The sequence below is a fragment of the Lineus longissimus genome, chromosome 3 (assembly GCF_910592395.1).
Source record: "Lineus longissimus chromosome 3, tnLinLong1.2, whole genome shotgun sequence".
In the NCBI taxonomy this organism is placed as follows: Eukaryota; Metazoa; Nemertea; class Pilidiophora; order Heteronemertea; family Lineidae; genus Lineus; species Lineus longissimus.
This window is the reverse complement of record NC_088310.1, coordinates 28429565-28447396: the sequence shown is the minus strand read 5'-3', so window position 1 is coordinate 28447396 and position 17832 is coordinate 28429565. Positions and strand designations below refer to the sequence as shown.

The window sequence follows — 17832 nt, the reverse complement described above, 5'->3', positions numbered from 1 at the left end:
TTCAGGGTAATATCGTAGTACAGATCTTATTAATCGCTTGCCATTGCTTGTGCCACAGAACAAATTGGTTTATTTCTAAGGTGCAAGGACCATCGCCACGAAAAGGGAAATTCCTTTATTCCAGCTAATGATACGCCTTAGTTAGAATTTGGCGCAGGTGACAACATTGCTATCTCTATCATTATCCAAAAATTACCTTGATAGCATTAGGCGTGGTGGTGGTATCCATCTTGAACACATCGGAATTGGCTCCAAGAGTACACGTGTGCTTCTGTATGTTTTCTTTTTCGTTGTCCGGCTCTTCCACGATAACGCGACCAATTATTGTACCCGGGGCTGCCGTAACGCTTACCTACGATAGAGAAGAAATCCAATAATGCAAAATTGATAAATTCCAAACAATATTTTTTGACACTACGGAAGACAAGAACCGTGATCAGTCCTTCGACCTCCAATGACAGTAGAAAGGATACCATCTACCGATTGAGGAAACTTACTCCCGTCTTTGGACGTACTTAGAACGTAAAGAACTCGGTGTATCCTCAACCCGGATCCTCAATCGAGATAGCGCTGCTTCAAACAATTTTTTCATTTTGGTGACGACGACAGTCACAGATAAACTCAATCTGTTCAAATTTCTATATCAATCAAGTGTAATAACATAAGAACGTACCTCATTGTTTGACAACGCCTTCACCACGGGCATCTCATTGACATTGATCACGCTTATGACCACAGTCTTCTCAATGCTCATGGGCGGCTTACCACTATCCACGGACTTGATCTTGACCGGTATCGTCTCCATCGCCTCGTAGTCTAACTCCCCAGCTTTGGCTTTGAGGAAAGGTTTCTCAGCTACCTGAACGATCTCAACATATTTGGTCCCGGAGAGTAGCGTGTATGTGTGGTGGTCTTCGCTGTCGATGTCTGTCGTGCGGAGGGCACCGATCTCGGCGTTGTCGCCGACAGCATCCTCACGCACTTTCGCGGAATCTACAATGATATCCTGAGAGAAGGAAAGATGATGTTGATATGGAATCATGTACACATATGTAAATCCGAACAGCAAGACAGATGTGTACGTGTACTGTGCTATGGTACAAAAGAGCAATGAATCTATCAGTGCACGTTTAGAGTATCGTGATTTAGGATCTAAGAATATACGAACTGCACAGATAAAATATGGTGATGTCTATATGACAGCTTGTTAGATAGATGTCTACTAGACCATTAATAAATGTCTATTTGTCCAAAGGCAGAAAAGCTCTGAACACACAATAATCGCGGAGAAAGGTTTTTACAAAATGCCAGTGCCAGAGGGATGTTTCACATCTTCGATGGACTCTATGTGTGCAGGTACAAGTGAGGGTTGGTGTTGGGGAATTCGAAAGTTATAAGGAGAGGACGGATAGGTGGTGACTAAATGTCACATTGTACATACTGTCGGTTCATGATTCTTGTTATTTATCATAAACGGTGCCGACACAAGAATAACGCTGGCAGGTAGTGACGAGGCCTTTAACTTCAACCTGTATGCTGATTTCGATGTCTGGAATGTAATCTTTCGTGCGGTGTTAATGTCGAACGTGCACTTCGTAGTCTCGTACTTTACGTCCGTCCGCTGACACTTCTTGGTCCCGACCTTGAGGACCCCATCCGTGACCTCAAGCATCTGAGCCGTTATGGTTTCATCCTTATCTGGGTCAGCTACCTCAAGGTATCCTACTTTGATCCCAACCTCCAGACCCTCATCCACCTTGTACTCACTCTGGATCCAAGAGGATAGATAGAGTTTGGCATACCGCAGCGGCTCGTTCACGTTGGTCACAGTGATTTGGAATGTTTTACTGATCTGCAAAAGTGACAATAATGAAAGAGGATCTGTGGTGAACTGATGAGTAAAATAATATTGACAAAGGGTGAGAGCTGAAAGTGAGCGCCCAGTAACCGCTGAACTTATGGCACTGAAGCAGCAGTAGTGCTGTAAGCCTATTTCAGCATTTCGCAACGTATCCACCGTGTTGATAAAGAGTTCAAGAAAAGAATATCTCAGATCCACGTGTGCAGAAGGACATCTAGTAAGCTATCCGTATAGGATGTGTTCACATCGAAAACGAAAACTGCTCGGACTTACCGAGAGTGGAGGGCTGCCATTATCAGAAGCTACCACCTTGACTTTGACTGTTCCCTCTAGTTCGTAGTCAAGGGCTCCAGCAACAACTAGGACGTCACCTTCCACACCAAAGGCGACCTTTTCGTTGTCTTCCACGGAATATTTCAGCGTCTGACCAGCGTCTACGTCCGTTGCTGACAATACACCCACTTTAGTACCGAGGGGGGCGTCTTCGGCGACGGTGGCGCCTTCAAGGAAGATGGTACTTGTGGTTAAAGTTTGAGTTGTAACAGATAGACCCAGGACACGAAAATCTATACAAATTCTATCAAGAGTGAACTTATTCAGACATTTTAATGCATTATGCTTTAAAGATGATGGTAAGCCACTGCCTCCCCCCAAAGAGACACGCTCACACCGCTATCAACACCTCTCTTCTCTGAAAGAATCGATTTTGTTACTAACCTGTTAGCGCCAGATTTGTCGGCGGGTCATTTGCATCAGTTATGGTAAGAGTTACTGGGAACAGAACTTCTTTGGCATTAGTCCCCGAGTCAGTCACTCCGACACTCAATTTGTATGTTTTGGGTCCTTTCTCGAAATCAAACTTTGGTTTCGAGCCAACCTACAAGATGAATTCTAACAATATGTTACATCATCCATGAGGCAGTGGTCGAAAGCACAGAGGGATTCTGGCCATCCATTACTTTAACTGTCAATACATGAATCAGTAGGAAAGAACAAGGTTATCTTTAGTATTGTTCAGACGGTGTCTATCTAATGTTAGCACTAATGAGACCTTCAATAAGAGTATAGCGAATTCGAAGTTCAACAGGAATGACTATTTTTCCCCCCACTGATAATGTAAAGAGCTTCGCCAAATAGAAATAAATAAGAAATCGTTCGCCATACCAATCGCCAGACTTGCAGCTGATCGTATCACTTCCTACCTTCAAAGTATCTCCTACGATGGCGAATTTGTCGAGTTGCGTGTCGATCAACCTGAATGTGAAAGTCTGTCTTGTCTTTACACTATTATCAGGGTCTTCGACAGCCAATGTTCCTATGGCTGTACCTGATGCAGCATCTTCTTTGACCTGGAATCAACATGTTAGTAGAATTAGCCTGTGAAATTAGAACTTTTCAAAATTCTTGTCGATTTTACACGATGCTCCCACTTTTTATGTATTGAAGTGCGATCCATAAAGATTCTTCTATTACTGCAACTTGCGGGTTAAGCGAAATTATTGCACGGAAAGGTTCGAGACAGGAAAACTGAGATATAAAACAAACATACGTTCGATTATCAATAAGCAAGAACCTCGGATATCGTGTAAAAACTGCCCATGGCTAACGTTGTTTCCAAAAATGATGACCATTTGTACTTTTGAGAGAAGTATTCGATCTAAAAAGATACCATACGAATTTCTGATGAAACCTATCGGAGAGATCGTGCATAAGTAAAACGATTGGACTTACATTGTTGGCACTGATAGTGAGTTCAGAGGGGACTTCATTCATGTCTGTCACAATGATTTTGATATCCTTCTCGACGGACAGAGAGCCATCAGATGAGCGTGCCTTCAGTACAATCCCCGTGGCTGGAGCTGTCTCATAGTCAAGCTTGGCTTGGGATGACACCTAAGAGTAACGAGCAAATGACTTCAAAATACACGGGCATGTTAGGCTACATCGCAAATGAAGTTACGTCTGATCTTTTCAAGGAAAAATTCGTATCCTTGATACAGGTCAATTTGTCAAGTGAGCGCTATACTAACACGAATCTCTTATTTATTGGCTTGATGATGGACTATCTATCGTGTTACTGGGGGCCTTGTAATGGTAGTCGATTGCCCGTCGATTCTTGGTCGTTATAGCGGGGTGGTCGCGTTACCGGGATGGTCGCCTACCGGGATTCCACTGTATCTCGTTTTTAAAATGATGGTAATGCTATGTTGTAACTAATGAACTGCCAAACAACAATGTGCCATGAAATAAATTGGCACCGATCAAACGCATCGATATCCCGAAAAGACGAGGAAAGGTTATTCTAGTAGGATGAACACAACTCTCTCTAAATTGAGAAGATTGTGTCCTCCAACGGGTACAACCTACCATCAGCTTTCCATTGGCCGTGAGCGTAAAGTCAACATTGTCTCCCTGCATGGTATATGTATGTGTTTGTCCAACGTCCTGGTCTGTGGTGGTCAATGTAGCGAGGTCACTCCCCTTGGTGTTCTCGGCCACACTGAGGGTCGATAGTGCAGGCTTGCCATTGATAACAATCGCCTGAAATACCGAGGAATTTAGATATAAAGGCAGGTCAACTATCTTTGAAATCTACATCATCGGGCTTTTTTAACAACTCACATATCATTCAGACATCTATCTTAAAATGCTCATTTTGGCATCGTACTCAATTCTCTGAAGAATACTTTTGACTGAAGAACAAAATCCGTTGACTAAAAATTCGTTTTAAACAAACACCCCATTTTCGACTGCTTGATTATCACTACAACATCAGTGTGGTTTGAGATGGTTACTTACCGTAGGAGGGTCGTTCTCGTCAATGACCGTCATAACGAAGTCTTTAGTGAGTTCCTTTCCGCTGCTGTCCACTACTGTTATCTTAACCGTGTATTGTTTCTTGGTTTCATAGTCGGTGACCTCACTGATCTTGATATCGGCCTCACAGACTGTGCCTGCAATGCCATTCTATCGAAGAAAAACAAAGAATTGAGCACATGTGAAAGTGGTAAGCGAACATGAACATGTTTGCCTAAGCTTATATATCATATTTTAAATGGTGCTAAGTATACAGATTGTGTTTATTATGTTAACTATTGGTGCCTTATTCCTACTGATGTTCTCAGTTACCGTTAAAAAGGTCGATTGCGTTGTTCCAACTGATTCCCAATTGGGTTACATAGATCGATTGGCTGTTTTGAAACTCAGAAAATCCAAGCACCACAATCCAAGTCCCCACCAGCCTACTCCTCCGACTCTAAACCTCCTCTTCCTTAAACGATCACATTTCTCCACATTAATATCATCAAAGTGACAAGATCGGATCGCTATACCTGTGTCAGTGTTTTGCATGTTGGTGTTCCTGCAGATAACACTGTGGAATCCATCTTCACCGTCAGTTTATCATTGGTGTCCGGGTCTTTCATATCAAGCTTTGCAACTACTCTTCCCACAGCAGTATTTTCCTTGACGCCGATCTTCCCGAGGGTCAGGTCCGAGCTGGCTGGGCCGCTCGCCTTCAAGGTCAGACTTGAAGGGGCCTCCTTCACATCAAGGACACTGACCGTGAATTCAGCCGATGCCTAAAAAAGTTAAACGTTTCATCAGATTAATAAGTATCACAGCAAGTCAAAGAGCTCATACGATATGGTTCATCCAAGAAGACTCCATTTAGAAGATCAAAATCAGAAATAAATGATGCTCATTGAGGTCATTATTCCATACATGGAGTGAGCCTACGTCCAGGTCAGCACCCCAGATGAGCTGAGGCATGGTGAGCAGTTCAGATCAGCCAAAAGCCTAGAAGACTTTTCAACACAAGTGACAATTTAACAAAAAGAGGAAACATCAATTCCTCCTTCGTTTTATAAACGAATTTCAATGCACCGGCTGACATGGTGAAAGCGAAACGTTGGTATAGTATTTCCTTGAGATGAAGTATTGTAATCAACTTACCGACATCTTTGGGGTACCATCATCCGTTGCTACCACTGTCACCTTATACGAGCTCAGTGTCTCGAAGTCCACGGGCTTTTTCAAAACAACAGCTCCATTTACCACAATGAACGTCTCCACGGCAGCTCCAGCAACCGAAAAAGTTAGAGTCTGACCTTTGTCTTGATCACTTGCGGTCGGGGTGCCGATTTCAGTGCCGACTTTCGCAGCCTCTGAAATCTTAGAGTTGCTGAGGACGATCCCGTATGGAACCTCATTCACATCAGTGACTTCAACTGTCAGTGACATCTCAGCTGATGTCGGACTAGGAGTGCCGTCATCCGTGACCTTGACAAGGATATTATGGCTTGTCTTCGTCTCAAAGTCCAGCTGACATTTTACTGCTGACGTCCTGTCGAGGCAACCAGTGTTGGCCGCAGCAACCTGTTGGTTAAATAAAATCTTATTGGTAAACGAATTGATGCTTGTCAAATAAGAAAAGCTGAAAACAGGAATTTTTCGTCAATGTAATGCAATTATTGGTACGATATGCGTAAACTATGCTGACCCAATATACAGCTTGCTCTACGATGAAATAGTAGTGTTGTATTGCAACAAAGGGCTGTTTTTTTGCCATGGCAAACCAACAACGGGACGAGTATAGGCAGACACAACGCCGGAAAAGCGAAAATGACGAGGGATAGGACACTGCAAGGTTTATATTTCAAACATAGTTATGTCCGATGTCAAGTCAACCTCTGAAATGAAAACTCTTACCACGACTTTAATTCCGTCAACGATTTTAAACCTTCCGTCGGCATCATCAACCAAGGTATAAGCGAGATTCTGCCTCTGTTTCTTCATGTTGTCCGGATCTTTGCCTTGTAATGTCCCGATGACTGTATCGGCTGGACTGTTTTCGTCAATCTGTAACACATACGTTTTCATAAAACAAAAACAAAAACCATAGTTACCGTACCACTTTAGCATATTTATGGAAATTCGCAAGCAAACAATTCGTTATTCAAGTCAATGCAACAGGCAGTTACACTTCTTAGAGGTATATACAAATAATTAATAATGGCTTTACTCTAGTTGACAAGAAACTGATCAAGATGGACTGGAAAGATATCCATGCGACCAGTTCTTAAAACTCATTCCAAGAGTCAGGGCTACATGTACACCAACTCATTCTACGAGCAGGGATACACCTACTCATTCTACCAGTCAAGACTATGTCAATTCATTCTACGAGCAGGGATACACCAACTCATTCTACGAGCAGGGATATATAAACTCATTCAACGAGCAGGGATATGTAAACTCATTCAACGAGCAGGGATATATAAACTCATTCAACGAGCAGGGATATATAAACTCATTCAACGAGCAGGGATATGTAAACTCATTCAACGAGCAGGGATATATAAACTCATTCAACGAGCAGGGATATGTAAACTCATTCAACGAGCAGGGATATATAAACTCATTCAACGAGCAGGGATATATCACGTTAATAAATCTTTCAACTTCAAATGCGGCTTGAGCTCTATGGCATCCTACCTTGGCATTCGACATAGAGAGATCATTTGGTTTCTCATTGATGTCCGTCACTGTGATCGTGAATGCCGTATCAATACTCATGCCTCCCTTATCTGTCGCCTTCACTTTGATGGTGTACAAATCTTGCGTTTCGTAGTCCAAGTTTGCAGCTGAAAATAACGTTTAATGGTCTTTAATGAGGAAAACTTTAACAGCAGAGAACATACCAGTTATTCGAAAGCAACGGGTTAATGATGAGATTTAGATCATGCGGACTGCGGAAGTGTGGCTTTCATATATATATCTGACACGAGTCGTCTATCGTAATACATTTGTGTATGAAACTATCATCTTATCCAGAACCATATCAATCTTTACACAGCCTTTTTGTAAAGAGCTTATACAACGTCAAGTTACTTACAGGCAGATGTCAAGAGTTCTCCCTTGGGACTAGTAATGACGAACGTTCCACCTCCATCATCAAGCAGCGTAAACGTATGGGCGTCTGGGTTGTCAGGATCCTTGACGGTAAAGCTTGCAATTTGACCCTTAAAGTTCTCCTCGACAGTAAGCGGAACTTTGCTCGGCGTTATCTCCTGAGGAACAATCGAAGAAACGTCTTTATTTCGTCAAGATTAGAATTTCGGACCTCTACGATCAGTAGAAACAATTACCGGGCAGCGTCGGAGAAGCGCTCCAAACACCTCGAGCGCAGAGGTATGACTTTAACTCCTTCGTGATTGGGGTCCACGATTTGGTGCAGACGATATCCGAAGATATCAGAAGTTACAAAAATAATCTACTTGCCTCCGGTTTCTCATTAACGTCCCTGACCGCGATGGTGAATGCCTTACTGCTCTCGCCATTAGTGGAGGTCAACTTTGTCAGAATGGTGAAGGTTTTCTTCTCCTCGAAGTTCAATGCGCCGGCGACTTTGACCTGGACTTTCACTTTTTCCTATAGATAAAGACAAACCGGGTGTGATACAAAGTCCATGGAATATGAATTTTCAAGTGTAACTTTTAGTGAAGGGTGTTGCTGGTGCATTAGGGCAGACAGGGAGGACGATGAAGTTCAGAGTGCAGAACGGGCGCATGGTAAATCATGTAAACGATTGGTCAGAATTTCCAAGGGCGAGTAACGCACGATGCGTTAAAACCGCACCTAACCTTAACATGCTGAAACGGTTTCGAACTTCTATCAAACAGACATGTTTTAATTCGCCATTGAAATGGAACTAAAATCCTTCTTTAATCACATTTGCTTCAACTACCAGATGAAAGTTTATACTCACTCCTTTAAAATCAACCGCACCCAACTGGAACGTACTGCTACCAACCAGTTTGACTTCCACGTTCGTCAGTCCAGCGGAAATGGTGTAGTCGAGTGTACCAACCACGGTACCAAGTTTCGAGTTCTCATTTACAGCCGCTTTGTCATTATCAAATACCAGACTTCCACCTTCTTTCGTAAATACGGCTGATTTGAGTATGTTTTCGTCTTTTAGAACCAGTATGTCAAATGTACCAGTTACCTAGAATAAGTAATGATTCAGTCCTTTATGAATGAAAGAGGTAAGCTTACAGCAGCCATGGCGGCAATATCAAACTACAAGATGGGTATCGCTACCCTTACAAACAGCCACGAACGATGAAGTGAAAACTAAATTTTTGTGAAATGCACTTTACCGCCCGGCTTAAGGAAAATTTGAAGGAAATTTAATTCCCGTGAAAATTGCTTCGAGTTACCTTTTTAACTGGGTTTCCACTGTCAGCCGCTTCTACAGTCAGCTTGTACGTCTTGGTAACGTCAAGTTTATTTGCCGTATTCTTGACAAGTAAAGCACCTTTAAGCTTGAAGTGTCCACCCTCGTTTCCCGAGCTGATAGTCATTGTGTAGGTGTGGGTCTGTCCCTTGTCCTCGTCCGTTAATGACAACTTCCCAATTTCTGAGTCAAGCGCAGCACTTTGGCGGACCTCACGACCTGATGAAAATGAATTGTCAAATTGCCAATGTTTGTTGATCAAACATCAGCAGTAATCTAATCAATGAAACTATTCATCAACATGAATATACATTATCCACTGAATGAGCTGTCTTCGCGGCCCTCAGTAACGATGGAGCCATGATTAGAAAGGGTTCAAAATGGTCAATTTTGAGAAATTTTAAAACATCCTTGATAAAGTAAGACATTTTACATTTCTAGCGACACATAATACCTTTTTATTTCGATAAAAACTTCACAGGCCCTTCTTACCGTCCAATTTGAGATCCCTTGGCGCATCATTTACATCATTGATTAGAATCTCAAAGTCGCCATCTTTAGACAATGGTGGTTGGCCAGAATCAGTGACTCTGACCTTGACTGTGACTTTCGGGGTGACCTCGTGATTCAGCCGACAATTCGTACCACCGAACTTCAAGCAGTCCACATTTGATGCCGCTACCTATGGTGAAAAGAAGAGTGATCGAAGTCGTTAATACATAACACTGGCAACTTGAAAATAAACATGGTGAATATCAGATGAACAATCGAATCTAGAGGACGTCTTGTCGTGTCCACCTACCTTGAGATTGTCTCCATCCATTTTGAATCGGCCATCCGCGTCAAGAAGGGTGTAAACGAACGTGGTCTGGCCGGCATCGGGATCTGTCGTGCTTAGTTTCCCAACTACGGTTTCGGCAGCACTGTTTTCATCCACCTGACAAATAATGAAATCAAGTTTAAAATTTTGTATAAAATGCCAAGCCTGAAAAAGGTCAAATAAGGGGCAATTTACCGCTTACTATAATGCAAGTACCCAGTGAAAAACACTTACTGGACCACTAAGCAAAGGAGATTTCAAATAATAGGCTGATAATATATCATTTAAACCTTAAACCTGCTTCAAGTTTGTTTATTATTGTGGTTCTAAACGGGCTTTATCTATGAAAAAGCATCTATCTTGCTACTCACATTTTTCTTATCCAACACCAGGCTTGAAGGAGGGTCATTAGCATTGAGAACAGCCAACTTGAAAGCTTTTTCGAAGGTGAGGCCTCCCTTATCTTTGGTTATCACGTGGAAGACATATTCATTCACTTTTTCATAATCAAGAGCTGATCCGGAAACCTAAGGGAGAAAGAGTAAGAATTGAGAGCAACAAGAAGAGAACATAAATGGAAAAGGAGAACGGTACTTCTGCAGTGCAAACGGAGCAACGGTAGTGCAGTGGAAGAGAATCGGCCTCATGATCAGGAGGTCGTGGGTTCGACTCCCGGCCGAGTCACTGCTTAGTTCCCCTACTGGTCGAGTTCAAGTGAGCACCTTCTTGTTGCTCCTTGAAACCCCTGATTGATTTCTGTTGTGACCGGGGTAATAATATGATATCCCAAAGCGCTTTGAGCGAGAACTATAGTGTCACGGAATTGCGCTATATAAAAGACTCATTATTATTATAAACCACTCGTCATGAAATGCTGTATAGTTGTTTTTGATTTCGTCGTAGTGCATTTTTCTACGCTTTGACCTAGCGGTTTTAATATGTTATCAATAATATTACCTGCATGATGCTGCCAACGATCTTACAGAAAGCCCCAACACTGGCCTCCTTGATAGTGTAGGTATGTGAGTCTTGTGCATCTGGATCTTGAGTGGAGAGTGTCAGTACTGTGTCTGGTGTAGAACCCTCTGTCACTCTGATGGTCGACTTAGATTCTCCATCGAGCAATATACCCTGAAAGATAACATGAAAACAAACGTGAAATTGTTTGTAAATATCATTGAGTCAGTCATAAATCCACAACTGCGATCGCTGTGACCGTAAATTGTGTTTCGTTTTTTACTAACCTTTATATAATTTTTTGTTCAAAATATTCAAGATTACTGTCCAACTCGGTAATATTTTGATAACTTGGCTCAAACTTATCTGTTTCTGATGATGGGCCAATTGTAGAAACTCATGACCAATAGCATCCTTCGAAGTAAGTCATTTTACGAGCGCAATTCACTCAGGTCTTAAAAACAGTTTTAAACCCGTACCGTTGGCTTGTCATTCTTGTCCTTCACAATGACCTTGACCTTCACTGAGCACTCAAGGCCATCTGCATCCTTAGCTCTAAATGTCACCTCATAATTGTTCTGCTTTTCATAATCTAAGCTACTCATAAGCTTCACAGATGCCGTACATTTCGTTCCACTTGGAGTCTTAAGGAATGAAGAAAGGTTAGATGAAAGAAGATGTTAATGCGGCGCAAAATGCTAGGTGTTGCTAGCTGGTAGCTTGAGACATTGACTCTTTTGTAATGAATGTAAAATGTTAGTATCGCATGTACATATATATGTCATGGTCGCTATATGTCATTGTTCCCATCAGCAGACTCCTTTACGTCATCGGCGAATTTCAAAGGGCTACTTCACATGCCATTTTCTCACACTGCTTCCAGAACCTCGTTCGATCGACCAACCGAATATCACAAAATCATCTCGCAGTGAGGCGAGTGGTTTACAAGGCTGTGCTGGATTATACTATACGTCGTTACTTACCACCTTCGCACAGGAAGGAGCCGTCAAGCCGAAGACATCCTTCAGGTTATCCTGACTGAATGTGATGGTCTCGCCATTGTCACCATCAGTCACATCCAGCTTTCCGATTACAGACCCCGAGGCTTTATCCTCGTCCACGGGGATATCGGCGAGGGTGGGACACAACGGAGGCTCGTTGACGTTCTTCACGCTGATATCAAATGCTTGAGATTTCTGAAAGTATAAGTATATTTAGTAAAGAATCTAAGTAAGAGTTGAATATAAGAACATTAAAAAAGCATTGTCGGCTCATATTCGAAGTGTTGTCTACGTGATCACCGAGAAATGATAATTCATCTTCGCCTCGTTAAAATCATTGATATTTAAGCGTGAATCTTCCGTTACAAATATTTCAGTTTCATATTATGAATCCGCTCTTTCAAGTATACATGTACTTGTACATTTCATTTTCACTAAGATGTTATCTTTTCATATCTTTTTATATCTTTTTGTATCCTTTTGAGATTGTTCCGTCCGTCACAAAAAGGTATGTTCTTGGCGAATATTTTGAGAAAAGTGTATATTTGTAGAAATAGACTCAGTGTTTAAGGTATCTACTTACACTTAAAATTGGACTCCCACTATCCTTAGCTACGACCGTTACACTGAACTTGGTCGTCTCCTCATAGCTGAATACTTTGGCTGTAAAAAGCTTGTTCCCAGTCAGAGTAACAAATTCTTGACCTTGAGTAAGGTCAAAGGTCACGGTTTGCCCGGCATCTTCGTCTTTGGCTGATAAAATTCCTGCATTGAATAAAAAGAGTGTTATATTCTCTGATCATTTTATAGTCAGATCTACACGATTATGGTTGGGCCTGCAGCTCGGTGTATTGTAGTTATAGAGACAGGGAAAAACTGGGCAAAATCTGGTAGAAGAGACCCCCTCATACGTCGATATATTATTTTGAGACCATGTTGTGTCAAAAATGAAGAAACATTTCATTGACCTACTATTTTCCGTTACAAAATGGCGGTCAAGATCATCCTCTCACCTATTTCAGTTCCAGCTTTTGCATTTTCATACACGACATCGTTGCTCAGGGCAACATCGGTCGGGGCATCATTAGCATCCTTCACTACAATCTCCTGACTAATGGTGGCGCTCAACGGAGGCTTTCCGCTGTCAACAACTTTGATCATCAGGACATGCGATTTATCTTTTTCGTAGTTGATTTTACAAGGAGATGCACCACATCTTTCAGCAGACGAAGCCACTTGCAGTTTGTTCCCCAAGACCTTGAATCTACCCTTGGCATCAACTGCTAACGAGTAAGTGAACGTCTGCCTTGCGCTCTCCTCATTGTCTGGATCCTCGGTGGTCAGAGTAGCGATGTCTGTCCCAACAGCTGAGTTCTCGGTTACCTAACAGGAAAATTGTCATTAAATTGTCAAGGTACTTCTTATGGCAAATACAACTCCAGTCATTCTTCTTCATCTGCCCCTTCTAAAGCGGTCAATAATCAGGCCTACTACATGCACTTCTAGGCCTCCTGGTCATTGACTTCTCAGACACGAGGTTGCAGGGGGCTTCAGTCCTGTGGCTGTTAAGTTCGAGTCATTCAAAAACATACCACTGGCTATTAATTTCACCAGAATATACTAGTATATAGAATGAGAATCTGTGTCTATTCGTTGTTCCTAGGTCTGCTACATGAAGACCACATCGATACACACCGCCTGGTGTTATTTCCCTGGTATTTTTTGTAAGAACTTCCATGGATCAATTCGTGTTTCTAACGATTGAATTGAATGCAAATGCCAACCGATCATTATCAGCCCACCTACAAGCATTGTAAAAAAAACTAGATGATACATCAGATGCTATCAGAATTCTTAATAACGGCCACTTTCATTGTTGTTACCTATTGTCCCTTGCTGCGACAGACTGTTCTGAAGTGGATATGAATTATAACCACAATACAAAAACGGCTCGCATAAGTGCAATGCTTCCCTGGGCGTCGATCATTCAGCAGTAGGAGACAAACAAGAGGGTGGGGTGAGTTAACAGATGTGGGCGTATGTCTGTCTTGCAAATAACAACAGACAATGATACTGTTGTTATAAAGTTGGCACAAACAACATATGACTTTTAATGCCATACTCGGGGAAAGAGTGCATTCAGGTTAGGTTTTGTAATGAACTACGCTCTGCTACCATGTTACGTTAAAAGATTGTTTTGACATTTATATTATACAAGTTATAGACTTGTATATTTACATGTCGGACAGAGTCCACAGCATTTGGTGGAAACTATACCCTATACCTACAATTATTGTCAGTGAAACCGAGCTGCGCTGTCACCTATGGTCGTTCTTCTTGAGGGTTGACATGAGATTATTGTCCTTCTTCATGTACATGTATATCATCATTGTGTATTTCATATTTTGATGCAAAGAATGTAACAATACAAGCAGACGCCTTACCTCGTTCTTCGACACGGTGACCGTGGTTGGTACCTCGTTAATATCTTTGACCTTGACGTTAAATTTCTTCGTGTAGGTCAAGGGCACGGTACCGTTGTCTGTCACCGAGACGCTAACGCTGTATTCGTTGACCTTGGACTCAAAGTCCAGGTTGGCTTGAATTCCGGTCTGAAGATTATACCAAAGTATACGAAATCTTATTTGAGAACTGAATGAAAAGAAAACTAACTATTTGCTGGGAGGCCGGGACGTAAAATTTACGTTAGAGCAACATAGATTCGATGCTGGAAAATTTGAAGAAAATGTTTTTTTCAAATTTGAAGAAAAATTTTTTTTTTTATATCTTGTTTCAAATCTGAGAAATGATTTTTCCCAAACAACATTTTTTTTCCACAAAGAATTAGGGGTTAGTGGCCCTACTCATTTTATAACGTTTGTGATGTGTTCCCTTACCTTTAGTATATTAGAACCCGCCAGAATCACAAACTTCCCATCAGCACTGTATAAGAGGGAATACTTGAACTTGGTGTACTTATCAGATTTGACACCCTCCAGCTTCGCCACGAAGGCATCATTGGCGTTCTCAACGATCTCTAACGTATCGATGATTGTGCCCTCGGGTGATTTTGCTTCGATATCCTGGAAGGAAAAAAAAGATAACCTTCTTGCAAAGATATTTTGTAAGGTCTTGCGTAATAATACAACAGAAATGTTCATGTATTAATGAAAGTGAAAGACACTTTTTTAAAACTGACCTTTGGTGCCTCATTGATATCCTGTACTTTCAATGTAATGGGTAACTTCTGTTTCAGTCCACCAGTGTCTGTTGCTACGATGGTAAACTTCAACTCAGGCATGGTTTCATAATCCAGAGCTCCCGCTATTGCCAGAACTGCCTTGCAATAGGTTTCTGTCTAAAAGATGATACGAATCATCAAGCATAAATTATATGGTGGATGAAACAGTTTGCACATGTCCTGTTGATGCTTACATGATTGCTGAAGATAGTATACTAGTATAGTCAAGGTTCCATGTGACACCCCGCCACGTACAGTACATGGTACAGCTCGGAGGGAACGCACACACCGAGCAGGGCAGTATTGCGCTGGTATATGATCGTGCGACTGTGTGACCGCGATGTCCAGGATATAACCAACAAACACAATGGCTGTGCTGATACGTTTCGGGGAGTTTTTCAGCATGAAATAACGCCAAGCTCAAGAAAAGATGTACGGAACAAAATTAGCTTCTACAGAATTTACATTCTAATACAAATTAGAGAGTTTCATTGCAATAATATCACTTTCGATCAAATACTGCTGATTCGGAAGCATATTTCCTTGCTGCGCGTTCACTTCTGGTGCATGACATTTTGAAGCTTTCTCAGTCACGAATTACGAGGAACTCATATTCAACGAAAGTGCGGTTATAATGAAAAGATCTGCTTGTCTACCATGGCCTACCTGGACGCGACTGCAGCTGAAAGGTTTCGAGATCTGAACCTTTGGGCTGCTTAGTCCAAGACCCTCCAAGCTGGCGGTCAGTGCGTCATCCTGGTCTTCATCCTTCACCGTTATTTCACCAATGACAGTACCTTAAAAGGTAATCAAATTTCAATAATGTCCTGCCTGCCTCTCCAAGTTCGTGCATGGTTGGCCACAGAGGTACACATATATCATTTCTAATGTTTCAATAGGTACATGTACTGTGAACTGGAGGCATTTTCATGACCCTAAACACCACGCCGGTCGCATCATGTACGTGATCAGGTGAATATCTCCAGGGCAAGGAACGTGAAATCATTCGCTGGTGAACATTTTTCCATTCATTAAAGCTGCAAACGTAATGGGAACATTGAAAGTTTTTCGTAATTCCAGTAAAAGGTATAATCGAAAGGATGACTACCATAGATATGTGTTCTTACCGGTTGGCGAATTCTCCCTGACCACTGGTTTGTTGATCTTGTAGTCGATTTGAGCCCCCGATGACGTGAGCTGAAGGTCAAAGGGTTGCTCATTCACATCTGACACCTTCATGGTGATCACAGACTCAACCTAAAATAATGTATAACCGTCTTAATCTTTAGATACAAATAAGTGAGGAGAAAATGTGGGAAAGGAGGCGTAATTTCGGTTGAGATCGGACACCAGGTCAACGACTCATAGAAATAGAGTGCACCAAACGTACCGAATATGACTTGGGCGGGGGTCCTACGGATCGCACTTTGATGTCGTACTGGAGCACCTTATCTTTCTCATAATTTAGCGTCTTGGTTATCGTCAGTTTGTTGTTGACTATCTTAAACATTCCACTCGAGTCGTCAAGGAGCGTGTAGGTTTGTGTTTGGTCCTTATCCTCATCAAACGTCGCTAGTTCTAATAGATCACCTAAAAAGTAACATTTCTTCACAGAAATTATGCACATTGATAATAAAGCCAAAAAGCAATGGAGGATGTTAATCATTTCTGCACAATAAGAAGACTATCGTAGATAGCCAGCATGCGTCAGAGATACGGCCAATGGATGGTACACAACTCTGCTGGAACGACAGCGTAAGAGCGAGTGCAGTAAGAAGAAAGATAGATATCTCCGTCTGGTCGTATTTTTATACCTCTCCCAGATTAAAGACGCAAGGAATGACAAATGGATTGTTTCCTATCAAACGTGGGTGAGTAAAAAATGCCTAACGTGAATTCCTTGGTTTAGTTGATTGCTGGATATGGCTCGAAATGCCGTTCTTGTCCATTAATTGCCCATACTAATATGGGAATGTGCCATCTGTGAGTCTGGTCGCCATAGATCATCTTGTGTCCGCCCAGTTCTATACTCAAATCGCTGTTAGAGAACTGTGCCTTTACACTTTCTTTGGGGCTGATAGTTCCACAGCTTCCCCCTGTAGGCCCCACTCACCAACTTTCATTGATTCATTCAGTTGTGATCCTTTGGCTACGCTGACATTAGCTGGCTTATCGTCGACATCGGTTAACTGGATGGGAACCGCTTGGATATTGAACAAGGACGGATTACCGTCGTCTTTAGCCTTTATGATTATCGACCGTACCGGCTTTCGCTCGAAGTTCAGGAGGCAGGTTGTGGCATAGGAAATGTCGCAGTTGGGATCTTTCGCTACCTGAAACCAGACGATCAATGTAATAAACATCACTCCAACAGCGTTCTTGAACAAAACCGCTATCTTGATAATGGAATATTTGGTACGTAATTCATGACATTGTCAAGCAACAAATTGTGAAGGTTGGTGCGTGTCTTGCATGTCACTCTTAGCCAAAGGCACACATGTAAATGCCTGCGATAAGATGTCTGAGAGATCTTCAAAATCCCTTATATGGCAGCTCTTACAGTCTGAACGAACGTCGAAGTACAAAGTATGAAATTCTATGGTGTTACCGAGTCCTGTGGTAATTCATTCACGCGGCACTCATTAATCATGTTGTTCGCTTATTTCGTAGGAGGAATCGTAGAAAAGTTCACAAAAACATAATTGCATACTT

At 42.0% G+C, this 17832-nt stretch overlaps 1 protein-coding gene across 2 annotated transcripts in view; it reads right to left on the bottom strand.

The window, feature by feature from the left end:
• LOC135484560 (protocadherin Fat 4-like) overlaps window positions 1-17832 on the bottom strand; it is a 37252-nt gene that overhangs the window by 10160 nt on the left and 9260 nt on the right. For both annotated transcript variants that reach the window (XM_064766156.1, XM_064766157.1), the window contains 32 exons: window positions 17234-17453; window positions 16511-16710; window positions 16248-16377; window positions 15787-15917; window positions 15079-15237; window positions 14777-14962; window positions 14324-14491; window positions 12893-13262; window positions 12463-12644; window positions 11862-12074; window positions 11358-11522; window positions 10879-11052; window positions 10293-10448; window positions 9904-10038; window positions 9594-9783; window positions 9085-9320; window positions 8631-8870; window positions 8144-8293; window positions 7758-7932; window positions 7358-7506; window positions 6572-6721; window positions 5816-6238; window positions 5194-5442; window positions 4661-4828; window positions 4229-4402; window positions 3593-3754; window positions 3064-3210; window positions 2579-2738; window positions 2135-2361; window positions 1442-1852; window positions 674-1006; window positions 197-352 (listed from right to left, as the gene is read on the bottom strand). In XM_064766156.1, the coding sequence (XP_064622226.1) occupies window positions 197-352; window positions 674-1006; window positions 1442-1852; window positions 2135-2361; window positions 2579-2738; window positions 3064-3210; window positions 3593-3754; window positions 4229-4402; window positions 4661-4828; window positions 5194-5442; window positions 5816-6238; window positions 6572-6721; window positions 7358-7506; window positions 7758-7932; window positions 8144-8293; window positions 8631-8870; window positions 9085-9320; window positions 9594-9783; window positions 9904-10038; window positions 10293-10448; window positions 10879-11052; window positions 11358-11522; window positions 11862-12074; window positions 12463-12644; window positions 12893-13262; window positions 14324-14491; window positions 14777-14962; window positions 15079-15237; window positions 15787-15917; window positions 16248-16377; window positions 16511-16710; window positions 17234-17453 (6489 nt within the window). The remainder of the gene's footprint in view (window positions 1-196; window positions 353-673; window positions 1007-1441; window positions 1853-2134; window positions 2362-2578; window positions 2739-3063; window positions 3211-3592; window positions 3755-4228; window positions 4403-4660; window positions 4829-5193; window positions 5443-5815; window positions 6239-6571; window positions 6722-7357; window positions 7507-7757; window positions 7933-8143; window positions 8294-8630; window positions 8871-9084; window positions 9321-9593; window positions 9784-9903; window positions 10039-10292; window positions 10449-10878; window positions 11053-11357; window positions 11523-11861; window positions 12075-12462; window positions 12645-12892; window positions 13263-14323; window positions 14492-14776; window positions 14963-15078; window positions 15238-15786; window positions 15918-16247; window positions 16378-16510; window positions 16711-17233; window positions 17454-17832) is intronic.